Source organism: Geospiza fortis, unplaced genomic scaffold, assembly GCF_000277835.1.
Source record: "Geospiza fortis unplaced genomic scaffold, GeoFor_1.0 scaffold29, whole genome shotgun sequence".
Classification (NCBI taxonomy): domain Eukaryota; kingdom Metazoa; phylum Chordata; class Aves; order Passeriformes; family Thraupidae; genus Geospiza; species Geospiza fortis.
The window spans coordinates 1,673,624-1,699,701 of NW_005054349.1; the positions used below are offsets into that span (position 1 = coordinate 1,673,624).

The 26,078-nt window shown below is 40.4% G+C and overlaps 1 protein-coding gene across 2 annotated transcripts in view; it reads right to left on the bottom strand.

Annotated features, from left to right (window-relative positions):
• Positions 1-26,078, bottom strand: part of DIAPH2 (diaphanous related formin 2) — a 151,903-nt gene that overhangs the window by 117,672 nt on the left and 8,153 nt on the right. For both annotated transcript variants that reach the window (XM_031058841.1, XM_031058842.1), the window contains 13 exons: positions 25,239-25,378; positions 24,783-24,857; positions 24,633-24,702; positions 23,529-23,665; positions 22,641-22,752; positions 20,241-20,351; positions 18,964-19,082; positions 17,913-18,029; positions 17,251-17,369; positions 16,898-16,962; positions 16,177-16,281; positions 13,901-14,569; positions 11,390-11,504 (listed from right to left, as the gene is read on the bottom strand). In XM_031058841.1, the coding sequence (XP_030914701.1) occupies positions 11,390-11,504; positions 13,901-14,569; positions 16,177-16,281; positions 16,898-16,962; positions 17,251-17,369; positions 17,913-18,029; positions 18,964-19,082; positions 20,241-20,351; positions 22,641-22,752; positions 23,529-23,665; positions 24,633-24,702; positions 24,783-24,857; positions 25,239-25,378 (1,954 nt within the window). The remainder of the gene's footprint in view (positions 1-11,389; positions 11,505-13,900; positions 14,570-16,176; positions 16,282-16,897; positions 16,963-17,250; positions 17,370-17,912; positions 18,030-18,963; positions 19,083-20,240; positions 20,352-22,640; positions 22,753-23,528; positions 23,666-24,632; positions 24,703-24,782; positions 24,858-25,238; positions 25,379-26,078) is intronic.

The window sequence follows — 26,078 nt, forward strand, 5'->3', positions numbered from 1 at the left end:
CAAATGGCCACAGCAACACAGATGAACATTAGAAATCAAACAACAGCAGGCAAACAAGGATTAAACTGAAAATATCCTCCATGGGCCCCATTTACAGTGTGGGAGATGTGCTGTAAGAAGCTGGACTAAAACCCAGAGGGGCCTTTTCCATGACCTCTCCTGTCCTGTTTTCCCATGCATATTGAAATGAAGAAGCCTCAGGACTGTGCCCCCATTTGTCCCTCTGTCCCTGGCGGGGCTGGAGCAGCTCCCAGGGCTGGCAGATCCCGGGGCAGATCCTGAGCCCTGCACAGCCCCAGGGTCTGACCAGGAGAGCCATCCCTGCCTTTCAGAGCTCTCACAGAAGTTTTCTCATGGGGAAGAGGAGATGTTTGCTACGTCAATAAAATGCTGCCCATAATAGCATTTCTAATTTCGACTGCCACATGGCCCAGTTGTATTTTTTCCTCTGACATCAGGCCACCATCACCGCCAAACTGAGACAGGACAGCTGTAATTATTTCCCAGATTCTGATGAGTTTCTTATCCATACAATTTTCAAAAATTAAAAAAACAAAGAAAAAAAAAGTATCAAGACTCAGGAAAAAAAAGTCATGAAACTGCTGTCATATTTTACCAAGATTCTAGCAAACTCATTTTCTTTTATGACCATGAGAAGTCTAATAACTAGATATCTCTTAAATTATTAGTTCACCTACTGTTCCCCTTGATGATGCCCATAAAAACTCACCTTCACAAACAAACACACTTAAGGGAATCACATTTTCCAAAGGAACTTTCCAAATTATGAAGCTAAAATCTCAATATCCAAAAATCCTTTTATACAGTCAAGTTAATTAGATATTGGTGTTTAATGGAAAACACTAAAATGTTAATAAAAATGAAGTGATAAATTGATTTCTTCTATCACTGTGATATCTGACATTTAACAATCCTGACTAAATATTGAAACACTGAGTAAAATACTCATGTCCAAACAGACATTTTAGTATTCTCTTCCTTTTTAAAGCATTGCTCTATCAACATGGTTTTAAATAAATATGCATGCAAAATACATAAACATATTGAATTCCAAATTGCCTGACTTTTTAGTGTAATGTAGCCCACCCTGGTTATACACTCTGCCCTACAATCAAATATACAATGTTAAATTTCCACTGATTTAGTACACAAGAAATTTGATTTTATGTTTATGTTTATTCTCCCATTTAGAGTAAAAACAAAAACAAGATTAGCTGGTATTTAGTGTTATATTGAACCTGCAGAACTCAAAAAGAAGCTTTCAAAGGCCTCAGGGCCAAAGCAGAACTTCACAGGATAAAAGGATCATATTAAAAATAATTGGCAAATGATCTGCCTTAATAGATTCCATTAATTTCAGCAGTAAAAGTCAGCACCCCATGAGGTTGACTGGTAAGCAGAGCTTTGATAGCTGATCAATAGAAATAAGGATAAAATGTTGGGAAATTAGTCCTCCACAAACAAATATTGAAAACTGCGGCACTGTGGAGGGCAGTTATCAAACAAACCCAGTGAGCTGAGTGGAGGCTGTGCCCAGCAGCGCCCCAGCCCCACCAGCGCTGTGCCAAGGCTCTGCCAGGGCTCTGAGCACACAGCACAGGGCAGGGCTGCTTGGGAAGGATCAAAGTTTGACAAGGAAGTCTCACAGATATGTAAGATACATATCTCTCTTGGCAGAAAGGTCTCTGAATGTAGAATCTGAAGAAGGAATAGAGATGGAAGCAAGGTTTGATATAGAAGGAAAGAATTGCTGAGCCAGTCTCACTGGATAACCAAGGAGGCAAAGAGTGTGTTAGTCAGAAGGGGTTTTTATGGCTTAGAGCAAAGGATAAGCTGACCACAAACAAGAAGTTTTTACCAAGTAAAAAGACAGCACAGGCAAATAAGATTGCCAATGTTGCAAGTAGAAGAAAGGTCTCAGAATTTTCCACTGCAAGAAAACTGAAAACCAACTTCTAGCTTAAACTGTAATGTACTAACTTTTAGTGATTGGAGAACAGTAACATGAGTATGGTAATTACAGGAGTTATGATAGGCTGTAGGTAAAAGTTAAGGTATAGATTGGTTCTTCTGTATCAAGATGCTCTACTAAGAAAAGTCTATAATGCACTGTAACCAAACCCAAAGGGTCTCCAGGCCTGCCTGCAGCTGGAGCTGACAGCTGTAGGCACAGGCTCTATTATCCACAGCCCTGGACTGCTGTAACACCTTGGACACAATAAATTGCATTCTGAGGAGCCCCTGGAGTCCCACATCCCTCATTCAGGCCCCACGCTGCCCGGGGAAGGCACTGCCACTGTCCCCATCACTCTGACCAATGGCCACCTCAACCAGGGCACCCCAACAGTTCAATACCCTGGGACACTGCAGTGTTTCTGGCATTCTAGTGTCACTCTGAAACACAAACAGCCAGGTATTTGGTGACAAGCACATCTGAGAGTGCCCCTCAGGAAAGGGGGGGACCCACCGATCATTTCTGGGTGATGGCCAGAGGGGTTTTACTGTGCCTTCTGTGGGTCATGCACTATTTGGGTTTGTCCCTTTGGGCAGTCACTGAAAACACAGAGAAATAAATATAAATTAGCTATTAATGAGATGTTCAAAGAGAGAAAAAGGAGGCAGCAAACCAGGATGACCAGAAGCAGCAGGGTTAAAACTCTGCAAAACACCACATCTGTCTGAAATACAGAGAAGTGCAATGGCACAGGTTATAAATGCTCAAAGATCCTGAGTTCACTGAAGACAAAACACAACGAAGACTTTACTAGGTGTAAAGATGTGACCTCTGGCTTGGGAAAAACCATCAACTGCTGGCAGCAGAGAAGGATCTCTGTTTAATCTATTCTGTGTGCATCCAGCAGCAGCCATTTAATACATATTAACATGTATTTACTCTTTGGACTGAGCAGATGCTCTCAGTCACCTGCTGAAGATGAAATGCAGGGCTCAAGCAGCCTGAAGTCAGCCTTGGATGGTTGTGTGTGTTCCCACCACCTTAGATTTACCTTGGAAAGGCTTTCCTGGGGTCCAGGTACCCCCAGTGCTGTGAACACACCCAGGTGCCCAGAGAGCACACAGGCAATGATTATCTGCCTTCAGGACACACAAGATAAATTACTGCCACATCACAGCATTAGTCCCAGGGGACCCACAGGGTACTAAATTAAGCTGCTTGCATTGTAGCAGCCTAAAAATAGTGCAGAACACACAGCTCCAGTCTCTCACCTTCAGCACAACATCAGGCTCCACTGCTCAGCTCAGCACAGGCAGGATCCACTGCACAGCCTGAATTCAGCACCTGTGCTCTGCTTACCTTTTATACCACCAACACAAGCCACACTTGGCTAGAGTGACTCATTAAGAAGGCAGAGTCTCTGTGCTAATGACCCAAATCTTCAATTCAACAACAACAACAACAACAACAAAAAAAAGCCCAAGAAAACCTTGACATTCACTCCACAGGTACTCCCATTCAGAAAATGCAACTTGATGATAATTCCACGCTGACTTTTACCACGTGGACTTCTGCTTTTAGAAATCCTTTAAGCCATGGCCTTTTCACAGTGGGAAATGACTCAGTAGCAGTATTCTACAATAAATACATTCCCACCTCACAGAACAGAATAAAGCACCTGAGAGGAAGAAGTTTCAGACATTTCAGTCTCTCACGTTGCAGAAGACACACAATATAGAGAGTTGTAATTATAGCTTTACATCCATTTGAGATGATTAATAAGTAATTCCAAAAGCTGATACTTTTGTTATTATCTGTACTAATGCCTATGTACCTAGTATTTTCAATTTCTCAATGAATTCAGAAACTTAATAGCATGATTGTTAACTTTTAATCCCTTAGATAGCTTTTGAATGTCTCCTTCTCCAAAGAACCTTTATTCATGTAGGTAACAGAAGTATCCTTGCTCTGCTAGAAATGGCAGAAACTCTTGCAATAGCAGCTATTCTGTCCAAAGCAGCCTGGAACAGCATTACAGGTGAAGCAACTATCACTCAGAGAAATGTTCCATGTCAAGAGCAGATGACATTTTTTTTGAGCTTTTTGGTCAGCAATAAGAAAGGAAAAAACAGTTTTGCACATAAAACATAAAATCCATGGAGAGGGCATCATTTTTCTACAAACACAGAATCACTGCAGGTCAGCACAGTGAGCAAGTGGAACCGGGCCATGAATCAGACACATTTTGTCAGTTTATGCTTCTGCAGGAAAAAAAAACCCACCACATTCTATTTCTTTTGATAGAAAGTAGATTTAGGAGGAAGTGCAGGATGTGCTAACCGTGGTTCTGCTGAAAGATGCAGGGGGCAGCTCTTTAATGCAGCCTTGAAAGAACTATTTTACAAGTAAGACCATCAATTTTGCTTATAACCACGGCTTTGTTTACAGAGGGGTTTTATTTATTTAAGCAAATACATTGTTATTCCTAGAATTCTGCTGGAAGTGTTCAGCAGAGTGAAATATTGGTGCATAAGCTATTTAATAGTCAGCACCAACTGTCCTGGTAAGGAGCTGCTCTGCTCTCCAGCCTTTCCTCTGGACTTTTTATCCTTCCCCCTACTTGACTTGGGTCACAAATTCCCAGCCAATGTTCAGCTGAAGAACCTGCACTGGAACACTCAGCTGCAATTCCCTTTACCAACACTGAAGGAGCTGCCAGAAAATGGATCTACAGCTCCAAACCCATCAGAATGCAAAAGGAATGGTTCTAAAACCATTCTGCACAGAGCCAGAACTGACCTCCACCTCATCATCAGGGCACTTCATGTGCATTCACAGACAGCAATTCCTGCGTGTGAAAGAGAAGCCACTTGAGGAGAATTGCCACGGTGGATAATCCCAACAGCCCATTGAACAAAGGATTGCCATCAAACCCATAGGATGATTTAATCATCTATCCACTGAATGGTTTAGGGTGGAAGGGACCTTAAAGATGATCTTGTTCCAAGCCCTGCCATGGGCAGGGACACCTTCCACTAGGGCTGCTCAGAGCTCCATCCAACCTGGCCTTGAACACTTCATGTTGAGAGTAACTAGATCCACATTAAGTAGATTTTTAGGATATCAAACCTAACTTCCCATGAAAAATGTAGTTGCATACTTGAAGAGGAGCATCTTTTGCAGGTTATTCTTTCTGTTTTGACATTAGAGAAAGCATTCTTCTCAGTCTAATCTCTTTATTTATTCATACAGAAGGGGTTTTATTCCAGGAATATAGATTTCTATTTGCTTAAAAACAAACAAACCCCATTTCTTTTTGCAGTTCAACACAGACTCTTTTTTCAATTCAACTTCTGAATTTCTTTTTCATCGAATTCATAGGAAAAAAATACTCTCTGTAAGAGCATTATAGATCAAGACTGCTTCATGAATGTATTCATATTTCATGCTAATTAGTCTTTGTACACAATCCCTGTCTCTGCAGTGCCAGTACATGTGTCTCTGTCCTCAGCTCCTCATTAAACTGCTGGGCTTTATTTGAGCACTGCATCACCGAGCCTCAATCAGACACTGGGAATGCAGAGCTGCCTTTCTTCCCCTGCTGGATTTCAGCAAGCTCATACACACAAAAGCTCCAGCTCCTGAGAACTACGAGCATGGAGGAGGCACAGAAGGTACCAACTTGTACCAGAGTGATCACACAGTGGGCTGGAATTCCAGACTGCTGGAATGTGTGGGTAATGAACATTTGGCTGTGTGTCACCAGCAGTGATCCAAACACTTCCCTGATGGGAACCTCCAACACCTTAAAGGTTGGGAAGAACCCACTGGACCAATTTCCTTTGTAGGAAAAGCCCAATGCCCTTGAGAGTTCACCTTCCCTCTGCTTTTCTTTATAGTCACAACTGCTGCTCCATCTTTCCTCTTCAAGATTTTCATTTCCATACTCTCAGAGTTGAGGTATAACTAATTAATACAAGAACTCTGTAAGCAACCACCTAAAATATAACACATTGCTAAGACAACTCAGTCACAACATTGTTATAAATACATAGAAGAGGTTTTTTTAGACAATACATGTCTGTCCCCACTCCAATTCTATTTAAATTATCTTTAAATTCTTCCAGTGAAGCTCTCTGACAAAATTACTAATTGAAACTTGCAGAAAATCTGAGCAGCAGGGGCTTTGTTACTAATATTCTTCAGAAGTTTTTCAGTGCCAGAGATTGTTTAACCAAAGGATGGCCTTGCAGCAGGCACACACACACAGGAGAGCCCCTCCAATGCCAGTTTGCCACGTGGCACTGAGCAGGCAGGTGGATAATCAGTTTGTACCTGCAGAACTACTCCAGTCACTCAGAAACCAGCAGGACTCCTCATTTCAGACCCCTGCTCCTCACATCTCCAGTAGGGAGCTCTCACCTGTCCCACTGATGCTCCAAAAGGGTTAAGCACTGCCAATTAAAGTAAAACTGAAGGAATGGCCTCCACTTCAGAGCATCTGACCTGGATTCAGAACAGACAGAATGCTGATTCTGGAATGAACTCCACTTCTGCAGGAATTGTGGGGAATACATTATGCTGTACCTCCAAGCAATCCATGAATAATGATAGCAGCCTTCAAATAGCCCAGACCTCAAACTATTTCCCACCTGTCTCCTCATCTGAATACAATTTAATTCACACACAGGCTGTTTTTGTATTTGATTTTCTGGAGGTGCAATTATTGCAGTTCTTGCTGTAATGCTGATTAAGACAATGCCCAAACTTCTCTCTCAGAACCCTCTTATGGAACAACAATCCTCTGAAAAAAGAAAAAACTAACTCAGCTGCAGATGCAAAGAAAGCAGGCTCTAGGAGCAACAAACTGGAGAGAGGAAAATTGCATCCATCTGACCCATCCCTCTTGATTTTCCCCCCTTAGGAATCTACCACAACGTTTTAAAAGCAGAGTCCTGAGAGACACAATCAAAGTGTGCCACACTGAGACCTGCAGTGAAACTCCTGCCCTGTCCAACCCTAAAGCATGAGCATTCTGAAAGTGTTATAGAAATAAAATTTTACAGGAAAAGAAGGCAATAAACAAAAATAGCAAAACTGACACTGAGCCTAACTTCTGAAAATGTCTAAATAGATTTTATTTGTTAACCTGAGATATTCTTCATTCACTGCTACATGATGAGAACAACTACAGTCAGTAGGTCACACCAACAGGACATGTATTTTACATAAGATGTTTTTTTCAAAATAAATTATGTTTTCTTCGATTCCATATTACAAACTACCTTTGACATAGAAATTAAGTTATTGAATGGTGAGTGCATTAAAATGCTATTTGAAATAAAAGATTAAGAACTAATATTTACAATCTTTACCTCCTAATTGGAACTTGTGCTTTGTTTGTACACTATACTCATATCAGTCCTTTTGTCCCGTGATGAATTAAATGGGTCCTGATGCTCTGGAAATAAGACTTGGACTCTAAAATAACACTAAGATCATCTAAGAATTAAAAAAATGTTCATAAAATATATCAAAATACAGAGATATACATACACAAATCTATGCTAGATGGTAATATTTTCAGGCAGCAGTTTGTTTAAACCATGCAAAGCTTTTTTCACCCTTGAGTTTGAGAGTTTACCTACTGAATAAATCTACTGGAGAAGAAAAGGAAAGTGAAAAATAGTAAACTAATAACTCACTCCTCCTTTATGGTACTTGAATTTATTCTGTTGCTGCAAAACAACAATTTCAAATACATCCAGAGATGAAAACAAACCAATCTGCTGCACTTCTGTGTGAAACAGATATGAAGACTGATGACCTAGGTGTGCAAGCCAAGGAAATGAAATTGCTGTGCCACAGAGCCCTGGGTGACCCCACACTGCAAGGCTGATCCTGCTCTGCTTGGATCCCACCCTTCTGCAAGGAGAGGCTGGGGAGGGAAGGGAACCAAACAAACTCAGCCTGAACCATCAGCAGACCAAGGGAGCCACCTGCAGTTTGCAATCCTGAAGCGAATTCCTGGTGAGTTCAGGGGTTTTTCTTCCTTTTTCTGTTGACAAAGCAGCGCAGGAAGCTGAGCTAGTGCAACACAGCCACGCTCAGCAGCAGAGATTTCTGCATCAACTGAGTCCTGCTGCCTCACACCGACAAATGCAGCTGCCTCAGAGGAAATCTGGCCACAGCTGGATCCACTGAATGCTTGCAAATGCTGAAATTCTCTGATGAATTAGATCTGGGCTTCTCAGTACAGCAAATTCAAAGCCATTTTCTAAAAGTGCTAATTGCTGCTCCTTGTATTTACAAGTCCCAAATGCAAATGAATGCAAAGAATTTTTCTTCAAGTTGAATGGTGCACTGACCTACCATATATTCTTTATATGTATTATATATACATTATACACATTATTTATATGCATATTCTAGACACTATATACATTATTCATATAAAATCAAAACCTGAACATTTTGTTCATGTTTTGTTCAAGTACAGCTTACATGGAAGTTTGTCTTTTCTCTTGTCCTTTCCCACTCAAATTCCCATAATGTGGAAAATACCACTCAGCTATTAAGACCTTGCTTCAGTTTTGAAAACATATGAAAATGATTGTTGAATTGTACTTTAAAAGTCTAATTGTAAAGCAACAGAACCCTGATGGAGAAGTTTTCCCTTGAGGCAAGCTGGATGGATAATGAATTCTGTATTGGAACAATCCCAGTAGTTACAGACTATTATGTACTAATTACTACCTTTACAGACCTACTGTACACATAATTAATTTCTTCAGAGCACTACTATCATTCTTGACTGGCAAAATACACAACCTAAATTACAAGAGGCAGAAATTAACATGATCCTTTAGGGAGAAGGCATTAACTTGCTTTGCAGTGTTTTGCAATTAGACCATCAATCAAACAGTGAGAAATGATTTGGATAGCAGCAGGCCCAGCCCTGAGGATTGTCCCAGTCCTGAGGATGGGATGTGTCACAGCCTGGCTGCAGAGCCACAGCACTGCAGCCTTTACCTGCACCGCTAGGAGACACTTCACATTCAATTCTATGGGATTTAACATCCCATAAATTAAACAGGAGCTTTTTGACATCATATTCGACATCATATTCAGCAAGCACTGAATACATGACAGTGCTGCTGGTGCTCTCCCTTCTGCTGGTGGCCAAAGTGAAAATTTCATATCAGCTAAGGGACAAAGGCAAAGTTTGGTAAAAGAGTGCTTGCCATAAAATGACCTGCATAAACGATTCCAAAGATTTAAGTAGGTTCTTGACAAGAACACCAGTATTTTAAACTGTTAATTTCAGTTGTCGGAGGTTTTAGGACATTCTACGGAATTAAATCATACACAGCTCCAACTCCATCAAAAAGCAGTAGACCAGGTTTCCTGAGATGTAAAACTACACTGGATTAATAATATAACATGCAAAAATTATTGTTCAACTTGACAACAATATTTCTCCCCAGAGGTACCACACTCCTTCAACTCTGGCTGCATTTCTCTAAAACAGAGAGCACTCAAACAGCAAGGCAGCTGGCAGCTTAGTGACAGCCAACATTGAGTCTTTTTTGGAGTATCCTAAACCAAAACCATGTTACATGAGAAAAATTCATCAAGTGTTTTTCTCATTGTACCAAAGAACCACGAATAGCATTCAGAGGTTTAATCAAATTTCAGTGCTGTAACTTCCAGGGAATCACAAGTTTTTAATAAATGTGCACACTACCATTGCTTTTAATTCAGTTACCATTCCCAGTGGCATTCCAAAATTCCACAGAATACAAAACAGTAAACACTAAGTCATCCAAACAGCTTTTGGCAATTGTCAGTTTGCTTCCACTCATCCCTTTGTTTGTTTTACATGCTGACTGTGCTCCTGAGAGAATATCACATGCATTCCTATTTGGCTTTTTATCACTCTCCTGTAATGCACTCATGAAATGGGATAAAGCAAGAGGGAAATCTGATCCCACATGATGCCTGAATTAAGTATTTGGGACACCATGGAGCTGCTTAAGGACAAAGGGGAGGAAGAACAGTGAACATCATTCCATGTTTCCCTTTGCAGGTGGCAGCTGCATGGAAAAGTTGCTTCTGGCATGCAATTCTTTGGGTCTGTCCTGCAACAAATGCTCCAAGAGTCTTTTTGACTTCCAGTAGGTTCTCAAGTCCAAAAAAAACCTTGAAATCAGACAGACAACTCCTCCTTTCTGCAGGAGTCAGCCAAGTACGATTCTCACATCCTGAGTACTGTGCAGCAGCATTTGTAATGTGCATCCTTTGCTATGGCATCTTGTTTTCTACAGCCATTAACTGAGAACAAAACAAGGAAAAATATTTGCAAGGCTATCAGTACACCAAGCTATTGGAGGAGTTGCTGTTGTTCCCTGTTTTACAACTGTGCAACTATGTCAACAAGAATTTCTTCTCACTGGAAACTGTCAGCTATGTCAACATTTCAAGAGGGTTTTTTCAGCATTTTTAACGAAGAAGCTTTTCAGGAATTCTGAAACATTTCTTCAGATTTCTGGTGAAAGAGTTCAGCTCAAGGCAGAAGCTTGTCCTTTTCATTTAGAAGGGGCTCATGCCATTCTGTCATCTGCTGCTGGGCATTCCTTCCCTTAAAGCTCTTCCTGTCACACCAAAGGAACTGACCAACTCCACAGCATTTTACCCTCCCTGCAGTGCTAGGAACCAAGAGTTAATCCAACTTGGGCATGGAAAAAATTATAAATTACTGCAAATGATGCTTTTGAATTACTGCATGGAATAGCTGAACATTTAGACCAAAAAGTGCTTCCAAGGTGTGCTGCAAAAAGAGAATTCTAATGGTTTAAATTCACTGACTACTGAAAGGAATACGAATCTATCTTATGAAAAACACAGCCATGACCAACTCTTTGAAGAGGTTTCAAAAGGACACAGAAAAAAAAACACAGTCAGAAATAATTCAAGGAATCTACTCAAGAAATAGTTCATTACAGTCCTCTGAGAGCCCTTCCTGAATTAATCTTTTTTAACACTGTGTTAGTAAGAAATGCTGTTCTTATTCCAAAAATTCTCAGCTAGGAATAATAATGCAAATAAACATGATTTTAGGATCAGAATTTAAATTTAATTATAATTCCATTAAAAGAAAACTCACATCTGTCTGCAACATACAGTGCACTTTTAAAAGGTATTATTGCAAAAAAGGTTCCTCCCCTCATGCTGTAAAGTGAAGGGGGAGCAATTCTTGTAATAGACTGTTATGCTTAATATATGTTTTAAATCATCTTCCTGCTATAAAACCATCAAATGAATTCCATGGTATTGCACAAAGCATAAAAGAAACTGCCATTACACACTTTTAAACTTAATAAAAGCACAATAAAGAGCAAAGTAAGAATGTACCTTTCATTTGGGTTCCAAAGGTAAGTGCCAATTTCGCAAACAGCTCCGGGTCTTCAAATTTATCTTCTTCAGCTTTTACCCAAAAGCTGTTTTCTCCTATTTCTTGAGGCTCGATCTGCAAGAAAAACAGCATTTCCAGAGTCAATTAGGAGTGTTTTCAACAGCCAAGGTAAAACAAATGCTACAGAACCTCTGTGAGAATTGGGCTGAGGAAGCTCAGCCCCGTTCTGGAATGTTCTCTCCCTGCAGTTCCTGCACAAGCACGGTGAGCTGAGCTGGCCACAAATGGGCTTCACTGTACTTCTCCCACTCAGCAAGTCTTCCAAACAGAACTAATAACAGCAGCTGGCTCTGAAAGTGTTCTAGCTCTCTCCTGATGACTTTCTAGAGAGTTCCCAAACTCTTTTTCGTGCTACCTGAGAATTGTGTGGAACAACTTACCAGGAAATGAAGAGACTGAGGCTGAGCTCTCTGCTGGCTGTACTAAAGCAAGAAAATGCTCTGCAATACAGAAGCTGAAAGACAACTCGACTCTTCATGTATGACTCAGAACTGCTGTTCTGTTTGCAAAATATGTTCTTCCAACAGCTTTGAGCACATTATTAATTATTGTTTATAAATTTTTTAAAATGAAAATAATTTCCAAGGGCTATTTAACTTCAAGATGAAATTCAGGGAATTTAGCAATACTGCATTTGTCAGCCTCACTCCAATTTCCCTGCAACACCCTGGTCCTCCACCTTTCAGCCCTGCTTTACCAGCAGCTCCAGGGAAGACATTTTAAAAAACTACCTTAATCCAACACTAATGGGGAAGACAGTTACAGCAAAAGGGACTAAATTAAACAGTAAGAATTTTATTCCTCAAATGATGGCTCCTTAAAAGTGATGATCAAACAGACTTTGCACTTTCTCAGCAGGCAGGGGATCTCTGGCACTGTTCCCAGAGCACTTAAGCAAAGCGTCCATCTGCAGTTCCTTCCCATTGTCACAGCCAGTGTTCACACAGACACTTCAGAAATTATTCCCACAAACTCCCCAATGGAACTGATCACAATGAAATTGGCTGCAATTACCAATATGTGTTATACAATAGAAGCTTGCTTTTCTCTGTGCTTACAGGACAGCAGTCTATGTCCCACAGTTCCAAAACTCCTGCAGTGCATCCTGATCCATCCTTTCTCCCCAGGACATTTAATTCCTCCTCCCACAATGAAGAAGGGAAGTTATCATTATCCTTTTGTGCAATTATTTTATAAGAATTACAGAAAAAGTAAAGATTTTCAAACTGATTCTAAAATTTATTTAAATTAATACTCTAAAAACATGGCAGGCTGTTTTATATCAGTCTAGTTAAATATATTGAAAGCCTGTTTTTAAACTATGGCCACCAGATACACTTTCAGATTGTTTTAGCACATCTCCAAATATTTTGAAGTCATTTGAAATCATTGAAGCATTAATTCTTCTGCCAAAAGAAACTATAAATTGCCATGCCACACATTTCCACACAGGCTCTCTCTCAACCTTCTGGATTCCTCCTCCAAGGCTGGTGGGATTATTCTGCTGTTTTGTTATCTCAAAGTCTTTTGCCTACTCAGAATTTAGAGGAACCACACAGCATGGAATATATACAAGTCCTTTCATTTGCCTTGATGGTTGAGTGATTTTGGTACTTTTTCCTACACCAAGCATCAACATATCTGTCATATTTTATACCACTAAAAACTGCCAACCACAACTTTAGGATGCAATGATTTAGTCTTGATAACAGATCTATCTAATACTCTACATTAATTTTCTTTATATGGAAGGAGCAGTGGTACATCGATCAAAAAGGGGTTTCAAAACAACACACCCCAGCACACACCTGGATGTTTGTGTAACTTCTCCACAGGGACTGGATATACTGAGAGCCAAGGAATAACTGGGAACTGCTTTAAGGGTTCACTTGCAAATCAGGTCGTGCTTGCACTTGACTGCTCAAGTAATGCTTAGATTCTAAGATGGTTTTAAAAACGAAATGTGATTAAATACAATCAAGCTAAGACACTAGAAGCTCATGATGCCCAAACCTTTCCCTTGAGCAGTCCCATGGCTCCTCCCAGTGGCCACAGCCCTGCTCCAGCACATCAATGATTGAGAACAATAAATATCTGGGATAAACAATCAACAAGTAACACTAAGACCTGATATCAGCAATCTCTGAACTCACAGCAACATTAAACACCACGAATTTAAAAGCTTAAGTTGGTTTGCTTTGCTAGGTATGTGTGAAAGCTGCTTTAGAACAGTTTGGAAATAGCTTTATATTTATATACAACTTGATGCAAAGCTGCTGTGGATGTTCACTGCAGCTGAGACAAGGCACTGGAAGTAAGCTGGCTTCCTAGGACACTTGGTACAACAATGAGCCAATGAATGTGATTTAAAAACCCATCACTACATGGTACCGAGCCTATCAGTGCGGTGCAGGAGGGGAAGGAACATCATCCCCACACCTCTGGCATACCTTGGACCAGTTGATTCTCTTCATGGAGACTTCCAGCTTATACTTCTTCTTCTCCTTCATCCCGTGGGGCAGTGCTGGCACCACTGGGAAGGGGGCAAAGGGAGCCCCTCCCAGGGGGGGAGGCATTGGGGGCCCCCCAAAAGGCGGTGGGGGAGGGATTGCTCCCCCGGGCAGAGGAGGAGGAGGAGGAGGCCCTGCTCCCCCGGGCAGAGGAGGAGGAGGAGGAGGCCCTGCTCCCCCGGGCAGAGGGGGTGGTGGGGGCACACCGGGCAGAGGAGGGGGAGGTGGGATGGCTGCACCGGGCAGAGGAGGAGGAGGTGGAGGAAGGGATGCACCAGGTAATGGAGGAGGGGGAGGAATTGCTGCTCCACCTGGCAAAGGAGGAGGTGGAGGAATTGTTACTCCACCTGGCAAAGGAGGTGGTGGAGGAATTGTTACTCCACCAGGCAGGGGAGGTGGTGGAGGAATTGTTACTCCACCAGGCAGGGGAGGTGGTGGAGGAATTGTTACTCCACCAGGTAATGGAGGAGGAGGAGGAATTGCTCCTGCACCAGGGAGGGGAGGAGGAGGAGGGATGGCTCCACCAGGGAGTGACGGCGCTGGAGATGGTGGGACGTTCTCACTTGGGTGGGCTGGAGGTATTGCTGGGACTTCTGTCAGGCCTGGACCCTGGAACAGAACAGAGGAATTCCTTCCATCAGTGACAGGAGGCAGTTTGATAGAAAGCTGAACCAACCAGGATGGTTTTTAGCCAACTGCATCTCAAGAAAGTGAGAAATGCAACTGTTCTCCTATTTAAATGAGAAACAATAACAATAGATTATCCCACGTACCATAAAGCTGCCAAGTAAACTGAATAACCTAGCATTTTTATAAAAACAAATTGTTTCAATTTTAAAGAAAATTTAATAGTAGCAGTAACATTTAAGTGAACAGAACAGCATTTTATTTCTAACCAATGCACAAAATATTTATCCCACTTAGGATACCCCGGCAAGCTGGGGCATCAGAGATGAGAATAACCATGGTGAATTTTAACAACACTCATCTGCTGCTGGGAGATTTTCCCCAGCAATCAGTGGAACAGCTGGTGCAGTGGAAGAGGTCACAGGACCACAGTTGTTCAGAGCTATTCTGACATCTGGAGGGGTGAAGGGTGTGCAACACCCTGTCCTGCTGTCTTTGAATCTGAGAGTGCTTCTTTGGTGAGAGGAAGAAAGAGCAATCACAATAGCCATTCTAGTAAGTTCTTACTAATTAATGAGGAAGAGAAACAGCAGCATGTCAAACCATCAGAGGGGTGAGTGCAGCTAAAAATAAGTGTCATCAGATTCTGTGGGGAGCATAACACTAGAAAAGGGAGCAGATACCAGAATTACGTGGTTAATTAACCAGTGGTCAGCATTACTGTGAATGCCCTGTCATGTCTGGATAATCTGAACTGTGTTAGAACCAATAAAACAGGATTAACAATTAATTAGACTAAAAGTACCTTTTTTTATTTTGCACAATGTGTTTCTTTGGCTCACAAGTTACAATGCAACAACTGCTGGAGAACTCATCAAAACAGACTGTCACATTTCAGTGGAACACTGGCTTGTAGGAATTTGTAACAAACATGAAAATTGGCAAGAAGGAAGTAAGAACAGGAGTGTTTGGGTCTCCACCTTAGTGCCCAAATAAGAAGTGAGATCACAGGCTTTAAGGCAGAAAAAATAAAGACAGAAAGGCAGACCTTGCCTGGCATTGAAGGAGTACAAAATAAGCCAGACTGAGGCAAAAGCACTAAATCATAATATCTGTTAGCTCCTAAAAGGTATAAATGACCTGTGTAAAACATAAAGCTGGTGTAAAAACTAAAAAATAAAAAAGGCTTATATAAAGTGTAAGAGTAAAAAATATATATAAAACCAAAAGCCTTTAAAAATGAACACTTCCAAAACAAAAAATTTCTGCAAAACATTCAGAAGCAGCAATGTGAAAGCATAAACAAATACCTGCAGGAAAAAAAAAATCAGGCTGGGTGCAAGATTTTTGTAGTGTAAGGAACATTTTTTCTCAATAAAGCAGGTACCTTTGACAGGTTGAATTTTGTAAAATCTTACCTCTATTAACTATCCTTAGTAAGTTATGCTGGCTGCCAAACAAATCAATACACCTTTACCAGACATTCCAAACTCCAGACAGACAAGTTACTCTGGGGCAATTTCTTTTCAACTCCTCCTCAAAAAAAACCCCACTCAGCTGGGGAACTTAAAGTGATATTTCTTTATTACCTGGGTCCGGAGCTGTTTGACTTCTGATTCAAGTTCTTTGATTTTCTCCTCTCGTTTCTGCAGCTCTGCTTGTGCCTCTTGCCGAGCTGTGAACTCTTCATCAAACTGTAAAGATTTAACCAGCACAGCAGAGTTTGTCCAGTTATGGCCACACCAGAGCCTACACTGGCAGGAATTCTTTCAACAGCATCAGAGCTGGAGCAATTGATGCACTTCTAACCCTTTTAGCTGCGTTTTTATAACAAGTTCACTTTCAGCACCACAATTTCTTCGATCAATCAGTCAATGACAGAACCACCCAGACCCAGCTACTCAGGTTCTTCCCTCCAAGAGAACACTGCAGACTTCTCAAACCAAACTCGAGGACACACCTATTGCAGCAAGCTTAAATTCATTAAAAATTCAACCTGCAATCATCACGTTCAAGAACATGTTCTGCCATTTGGCCTGAAAATGCTTACTTTGACCAGAGCAGCAAAATCTGCAATTATTTCAATATCCACCTCCATAATACCTGAACTTCAGCACAACTGCAGCTAATAGAGCACATTCATTCATTTTTTTAAGCTTATACCCACACTTAAGTTATTTAATTATGATTCTTTCAGCACAGGAGAGCAACAAATAGAATTGTGAGAGCCACTACTTCCCAGTTTCAGCTGGGAAACAAGCTGACTGTGCTCCTGTCAGGATTCTGTTCCACACCATGAGCAGGACTTACCTTCCTGGAAAATTCTGCTGCTTTCTTTTCACTCTCTTCTACTTTAGCCTTGTCCACACATGCATCTAGAATTTAAATAAAAGACCACACACAAGTCAAGTCAAGCATGCCACAGCTCTGAGGTGCTTCCAGCCATCATTTCCCTGTGAGCCCATGACACAAAAGCAACAGGCACTTTTTTTTTGACCCTGTCTCATTTCATTAAAGGCTACAGCATTTTGGGCTGGTACTCCACAAGCACACCTGTAGCTTACATGCATATTTCCAGAACACTGACAAAACTCCCAGCCAGTGTAAGTCCAGACAGAAGAACACAAAGAAAAACAAGGTAAAACTGCTTAAAGAGTACAAACCAACAAGATGTGTAAAATTGATGTCCATCCTTCCTCTGTATTTAAAATCTGGGTCCATGCCACTGCAGTGTAGCACTATCTGAGACACGCATTCTTCTATGATCTTGTAATACTGAGGTCTGAAACAGGAAACATTTACAAGACAATAAGAACATGAACAAGACTTTATGCAGTTGGGGAGGGGGGGCAACTAACTCCTAATATCTGAATTCTACAACTGCCAGAAGAAGCATCAAGTTCAAACTGTTATTTGTAAATATTTTGGATGTGATGCCTTGACCTTGCTATGACACCGTGCTGCACATAAGAGAAGTTTACACTGAAAAGAGCAGATCCAAGGCACGTGGGAGTATTTTCAATTATCAGTTGTACAACTTCCATGGTCTTTGAAGCAATGAATATATCAAACTTGAATAAAGAAAAAGTGCCCAACACACAAGAGGTTTTTGGGATGAGGGTGTTAGACTAAGCTTCAAGTCTTTGAAATAAACACAATTAGATTTACCAAGACCTTTTTAATAATAACATGGAGCAAAACATAAATAACACATCAGTCTCAAAGAGTGGCTTTTTAGGCATGACCTACTCAGTTTAGCAGGGTCTTAATTTCTATTCCTGCCCCTAGTCCCCCCAAAAACCCCAGCCAGGCAGCTGCCACTCACCGGACATAGTAATCATTCCTGATCAGGAGGAAATGTTGGAGAATTGACAAGAAGTAGTTTTCAGAAGAAGTATCTTTCACCATATTGTACAGCAGGTGAAATACTTCGCTCACATCAGTGCAAACATTGTTAAGAAAATAACAGTACTTAAAAAACAAAAACTTTAAAAAACAAACAAAAGCCCAAAAAAGCCTCACTGCAGTCAGAAGAGCCACCCCACCCAAACACAGCTCCCCCGACAGTTCCCATATTGTTCAAGTAAAACCCCTCCACACTCTGAGCTCCTATCCTTAGCAGTAAATATTCTTTCTCCACTAAAATTATGCACAGAATTTCTGTGCCCTGTTTATCAATTAGGACATGTTTCACTATCAATCAGAACAATCATCTATAGACTTCATGTTTTAGAATCCTGTAAAAATATTTCACACAAAGCTTTGTTTCCACTCTGAGCTCAGCCAGGCTGCTGGCAAACACACACTGGTCAATCTTTTTAATTGCCTGGAGATGACCCTTACTTGTAATTACCTGTTCTGCACAGCAACAACATTCCAGGGGATTTTATAGTCCTCCCACTGATTGCCTCCGCCTCCCTCTGCTTCCTCCTAAAACCTGCAAGCAGCCATTCTGAACTTAGGTAACTTTAAATTTCCTGTTCCTTCACAGCTAGAAAAGTCACACATCTGTAGTGCTTCAGAACCTACACGAAATTTTGTTCCTTTTATTATCAAAACTCATTTTTCTTCAAACTTATGATCTTCCACGGGTATAATTTTATCTCTTCATGTAATATGAGACAGAGTTTAGCTTAATAAATGTTATTTATGAAAAATTAATTCAGTTCCCAATGACTTACATTTGACATGCAAATTTAAGCACTAATTATCCAAATATTTTCCAACAAAAAAAGCAACTGGAGAGAAATCTGCTTGACAAAGCCCCTGGTAAGACATACAACTGAGACAAATAACCTGCACATAGAGCACTGTAATTTCCATTTAATAAAGTTCTGAAACAACACAAGTTAGAACAGCATTTCCTTAAAGGATATTCCATTTCAGCTTTGATGTCATTGAGACGATGTGACAGTTCAAAGTGGTCTTCATCTTTGTTCTCATCAAACACCCTCAGCTGAATATCAAGCTCGTCATTTTCCTTATCTTTCAAGGCCTGTTTTTCAAGGTAGAGTACATCTTAATTTTTCCTTTCTTAAAGCAAGAATTTCCCCCCTTGAAGGACTGCATCATGATGAAATATAAGACATTAACCTTTAGAACAGCAGCAAGTTTCAACTCAGTGCCTGGGCTTTTTTTATTATAATGATTCAACTGAGAAAAACTAAAGGCAAAACATCAGCTCACAGAGCAGCTATGGGCTACAGAACAAACAACAAGACATCCAGTTGAATCCTTTTCTACATAGCAGTTCCTGCTTGCTAATGTCAGAATTCCATTAAAAAAACCACAATAGGTATATTTCAAAACATTAATTGGCATGAGCTTAAGAGGTTTAAACAAGTGTAAAAAGATTTGTTCAGATGTTCCACAGCAAAGAAAGTCACTAGATCATATTAATGTATCTATATGACATAAACCTAAAAATATCCCTAAGAAAAAATAACATCACGCATCAGAAAGTGTCTCAAGGCTGAATGAGCCAAAAATTGAAGTTTTTGTTTCTGACAATTTGACAATTTGAAACTTCTCATCTTAAAAACCATAGCAGAATAAATTGTTTCAGACAAATATAAGCAGGTACTCCAATTTCTCTCATCTTTTGCAAGAAAATGATGAGTACCTTAAAATATAACTGTTTTTGATGTAAGCATGAGAATGTTTTCTTGGCTCAGAGTTACAAATCTCTCCCCAAGTCAGAAATATTCCTGTCTGTGCAGCTGCATGAAGACAGACATGCAGCCTCAGAATGAATTTCTGATTTGATTTTCCTTTAAAATGTCCCAATGCATTCTCAGCAGGCAGATTAAAGAAAACCAGATTTCACAGAAAACAACAGGAACAGCATATACAAAGAAAGTTAATCCAAGATTGGTTCCACAGTCAGATTCACATTCACTGCATGTGCTTTGAGCTCATTATGCAGCATTTGGCTACCCTCATTTAATTTCTAATATATTGACTTGTCTCAACTACTATTCTGCAGCTCATGAGAATCTGAATTTGTAACTCTGCAGGCTGAAAGCAGATTTGGGTTGAGAATCTGACCCTCTACACCTCTAAATCCTTCCCATCTGCTGTCCTGGTTAAACAGTTTGGTTATCTTCAGCATTCACAGTGGACAGTGCCCAACTCCTGGATACAAGTGACTTACAGGCAATATTTTCTTCAGGCCACAACGTAAAAACTCATTTCTCAAGTGTATCCTGAAGTCAAGGTCCTCAGGAGATGTAACAAGGGCATTGATGAGCTGCATACATGCCACCTGCAATCAGAAACACAGAATGGAAATCAATACCTTCAGTCACTGTTTCAGTTGATTTATAAAACCAAAGAGATGGAAATTATTTATTATGCAGCACACATGCAACACTTGGGTTTATTTTAGCAACATCAAATACCGCTCTGTTTCCATATCAGGATGCTTCCACTGTATCAAAAGAGTACCACATGAATGATCATTACAGAGTAATACCATGGACTGCTTTGAGCTGGAAGGGACCTCAAAACCCATCCAGTGCCACCCTTGCCATGGCAGGGACACTTCCACTGTCCCAGGCTGCCCCAAACCCTGTCCAGCCTGGCCTGGGACACTTGCAGGGATCCAGGGGCCTCCCCACCCTAAAATCATGCACTAGCTATTCCCAAACTGAAGTTTCCCATTGTACCTCCTTCTGTTTCTCCTCAGCATTCACCAGTTTGAAAGCCAACTGTTTCTACAATAACTAACAACTTAAAAACCACCCAGTAAACACCCATACCCAAATTAGTCACATCACCAGGTGTTTTTTCCATTCCTGCAGAGCACTTGTGCAAAATGCCTGGTCTCAGGGTAGTGGCTAATGCTTTAATTGAACAGCTGTGCACTTTAATTGATTTATTTGAAAACAGGTAGACAACAGCACAACACCAAAAGTGCTGGTCCACTTTAAAAGACTAAAATGGGACTCAAGGGAAATAGCAAGTCTGGTAAAAGATGTTAACTGCAAATAGAAGTAGCTTTAGAGTAGGACAAAAAAAAATCAATAGCTGCAGAGGAAAAAAATCAGATAAAAAGCACCTTCCTGTTTTAATTACATTCACTATTTAGCTTTAATAGAACACCTTATGGAGTCTCAAATTTCTATTAAAACACCCTTTCAAAGGCACTCTCTTGATAGAGCTGCATCTTCAGATAATGCAGTATCATCATGCTTGCTTGAATGATTCTTGTTATTTTACTACTATGACATGACTTAACAAGCCAAAGCACATGTCCAATCTGAAATTAATAGAGAGAAGAGGTGCCATCTGCTCTGATTGCTTCTGCCAGAGAGACTCTGCCTTAATGGCTTGTGCTAATACATTCCCAGCAAAGAAGGATTTTGTCAGAAACAAGGTAATGAGTCTTGCAATTGTGCCTTCACTGAGGTATCCGTGAGCTTTGGGAGGGCAGGCTGGCAGGAATGGGGGGTGGTGGCTGCTGTTTGCCTTAAATCAACAAGGTCTGGTTGCCTTAAATCAACAAGGTCATGGAGTGGGAGACAACTCCAGAATGAATTCTCCAGTGATAGCACTATTAAGATTAGAATGTCATTTATAGACACTTATTGGCCATCATTAACTCATCAGCTCTGAAACAAGAGGTGCTGATGGTAAACACAGCATTAAGGCAGCTACAGCTGATGTGGATTTGAGCCAAGACTGGAAAAAGGCATCCCAAGGATACCTGCCCTGCCTGTACTTTTCCATCTCTTTCAGCCAAGGTAGCTGAAAAATAAATTTTAGTACAAAATGTGCATAATTAGTGTATAATGAGATGGTCATAAGTCAAAGTCATCCCTTATTAGGATATTCAGCCACTTGGCCTCTATGCAAAAATGGCAGTACTAAAAAAACCCAACCAATCTCAACTAAAAAAAGCTCACATCTTAATGCCAACCAAAACTTTGGCACCCACAGAAAATAAAAATCTCTATCCATGGATACAGAAGCAGCAATGAACATGATCTAAGTCATGATAGTCAAAACCCTGGCACAGATTACTTTATTATTTTATAAAAATAATTTTGAAAGCTCACTAGGTTACCCTCGGAGAGGCACTAGTGGCTGGTGAATGGCACATGTTGAATACACACAGCAAAGAGTGCAGAGTCCTTGCTGACAAAAGTAACAATGATATCCTGCACTTCACTCATCCCAAAAGGAACCCTGCCAAAAATGGGCACACCCCATGCTACACCTGCCATAATTAGCATATATCTGAATATTTAAAGGCACCAGCACTAGGACCAGATTTATTACCTGAACATTACACCTGGCATCCAAGGAAAGAAATATCACTGATTACTCTCTTTAGTAAGGTCAAGATTTCTTAATCCTATTTTTGGGACAAGAAGTGAGTTCCTTGGCCTCCCACCACTAACAAGTAGAAAATATAGTACCAGTAGGCCAGTTATATTTATTTCTCTTCTTTTCCTGATGAACAGCACTAGAAGATGTGTGTGAATCAAAGCTCCCCGAGCCATACACAGTGCTCAGCCTTGCACTGAAGCACACACACACACAAACTCACCTGCAGCTGGATGAACTCGTGGTTCTCCAGGCCCTCCACAATCTGGGAGAAGCGTTCCTCCCTGTTGTGCCTCTCAGCAGCAGTGGTTATAGCACCTAAAAGCTTGTCCAGGCTAAGAGAAAGACAAACTGTCAGGAGAGCACAGCACAGCCAACTTGCTCATTTCAAACATACTCAGCCCACTGTTCACACAACTCAAGGCTTAGTGCACTGACAGAGTTTAAATGCATTTATCTACAGAAACTGAAAACAATCCAAGAGCCAAGTGTTATAAATGTCTACAAGATTAATGTTGAAATGAGAAAAAAGGGGGACTAAATCTCTATATTATTTTTTCAGCAATGAAACAACCAATGAGGGAAAAAAATCCCTCCCTTTACAAACTGTGCACTTCATATCAGTTGACATGTTTAACATCAGGAAATTCTAATAAACTGTCCTTTCAGGAATCAGAATGTTTTAATCCATTTATTGCACAGAAGACATGAAGTTTGCCCATTTTAACCTTCAGTAAATAAACACAGTGGTGAATTTACAGGAAACATATGACAACTGATCATCTTTGTTTTAAAAATCTCATGGGCAAGTGCTAAGTAAGTCCAAGTTGAACTGTTCCAAAGCCCATGTAAATGTAGACTCCTGGTTCCTGTGGTTGAGAAGTGATTTGTCCTTTCACACCTTCCACTTCAGCCACAGTGTGTAGGTCTTTGCTCATTTGCTTTTCTCTGATTTAATACTGAATTAGAGCAACATAACAGGTGAAGTCTCATTTTAAACCACATTATTAAAGACTTAACAGGTTACTTTTGTTTCACTGACAACTTTTCTCAACTGTGTCCAAATTAACAACTCATGAGCACCAAAAAAAAGCATCAATATGTGACTTACATGTTTTCCTCCCCAACAATGCAGATAGCAGAAAGGATTTTCACTGTCTCAGTCATCATGTGGGGTTGCTTTGGATCAATTGCTCTTGACAGCAGCAAGAGGCTCCTTTCATCTCCTAGGATCCTTTGCAAACCGTACTGGCAGAAACAAAAAGCTCCTGATGAAAAGGTTGTGCTTGCCCTGGAAACTCATCCCCAACTTAAGATCCTGAGGTCTTCTCCCAGCCTCTCCCTCCCAGAGGAGTTTGGCAGCACCCCACCAAAACCCCACCAACCCCCTGGCCATCACTGCTTGGGGACACAGGTCAGGGGCCCCAGAATGCATTTGCATTCTCCTGACAGAAAGAAACAGATACAGCTCCTCAGGACACCAGGACCTTGTAAAATCAGTACCCATCTAAAGACAAATCAGGTTTTATTTTCTGTCTATATCTGAAACATCTCAGAAGTATGAAAAAACTGCTTTTCTTCCATTTCATTTCTAAACTGACCAAAAGTAATTATAAGTAACTTTTATGCAGTTTTATTTGCTGGGGAGGATACATAAATACAAGACTTCAGATTTTGCTGTGAATAAAGTAAAATTACAACTTTTACACATCAGCTTCTAGAAGGCACTCATACTCTGTAAACCTGAGTAACCTGTGTTAGAAACAAATCAGATACAACTTAACCTAACCCCATGACCTACCAACTTAAAAACTGCAGCTAAAAACATATCAAATCCTACTCAATTTAAATCAGGTGAAAAGTACATTACATTAACAATCTTGTATTGAAATCTGAATTTGGAAAGCTTTTTTTTTAACTTCCAAGTAATTAGTTTCCACATTTACTTACCTTAAATTTATACTATCATCCTCTCTTTTTCAAATATTTTACTTCCAAATATCAATAATATTTAACAAAATTAAAAAAACATGCAGAATGGTTCATGAAGGAGACTCTCAACAGAAGTTACACTGAGTTCAAGACCTGCATTCCCAAAGAGTTAAACACTGGATATACAAGCTTTCCTTGCCTCTCTATCATTTAATGTTATATACATGTTAAACTCAACAAAACCCAAACATGATAAAATATGTGAATTTAAAATAATACTTACTTTATTGTTCATAAATGCTTTGAGGCACTGGATAAGTTTATGTTGATTCTTCTTATCAATACTTTCTTGCCTTGAAAGGAAAGAGGAAAATCACAAAAGGAAAATCCTCCCAACCTCCCCATCCCTCCCTTCAAAGGTCCAGGTCCTTACTGTTTCTTGTCCAGAAGCTTTTCCAATGCATCCAACAGGAGCCCAAGACCTTCATGTCCAAAATTGTTAACCCAGCTGGAAAAAAAAAACCAAAGAAAAATGTTTTTAATTATTTCTTAATCAAATGCAGAACTTGCAAAGCTATTTCTCTGTGACTGCTTGTGCATCCCTTCACAGGCTCCACTCTTGGTCTCACTTCCCAAAAGATCTGATCAGCCACGAAGGCAAACAGTTCCAGCAAGTACAAATTGCTGAAAGCCACAGAGAAAGGTGAGGAGATATTGCAGACAGCTGCAAACATTTCACTGTTCCTGATGCAGGGTGCTGAGAACACTGCTCTCCTGTCAACAAGCATTAGCATAATGACTCTGGTTCCCAAAAAACCCCAAAGCCCACAACTCTCCTGCTTAGCAAAAACAGCATGATGAAAACTCCTGCAGAAATTGCTCTGCTTACCTGACTGGGTTGCTGGTTAGAGACACTCTCAAAGACTCCAGGCAATTAAGAAGTTTCTCATCTGAAATTCCAGACCGCAGTTCATGGATGTATTCTTGTGAGGACAGGGTACATTCGTGCTTGCTGTTTTTTAGTCCCCCCTAGCACAGAAGGCAGAAAGCTGCTGAGTGTTTGAGTGATCAAGCAGTGCTTAGATGATTAAATAGAGGACTAATATTTCCACAGGAATTTCCAAATCACAGTATAAGTATTCAAGACAGCTGATTTGACTTGGATTTGTCATCAGTGTTTAATACTTTTGGTTTTACATCACAAGGATAATTATTTTTGCTGGAATCTTTTTCACTTTGAGTAAAAGTGCATGTACTACAAATGGAATAGAAAAATTTAATTCCATCATTCAGCTGTATTAACATATGTAATAAGAGTGTATTGGAACAACCATAAAGAGAGACATACAAAAAACCCAGTTCATGCAATTTCCTGAGCCAATTTTTTGCTGTACCATAGTTCATGTTTGACCCCAATAGAGATCTCTAGAGGATCTTGTTTGCTGCAAAAAAAATCATACAGGAGATTTGACAAAGAGCTCCCCCCTGCTGAAGTGCCACTACAGAAGAACAACTACTTACACAGCATTTCACTATTAAATACCTGAATATCAGTTTTAGAGCTATAGTATTCAAACTCTTGAACAAGACAAAACATTTTTCCAAAAGGTGCAACTAATCTTTTGTACAGCTCTGACAAGTTGCAGCAGGCTTATCTCAGAAGAGTGGTTTTGATTCATTTGCAGCTCCTAAAGCTCCTTAGCTCTGAAGGGTCTGTTGAAGAGAACCT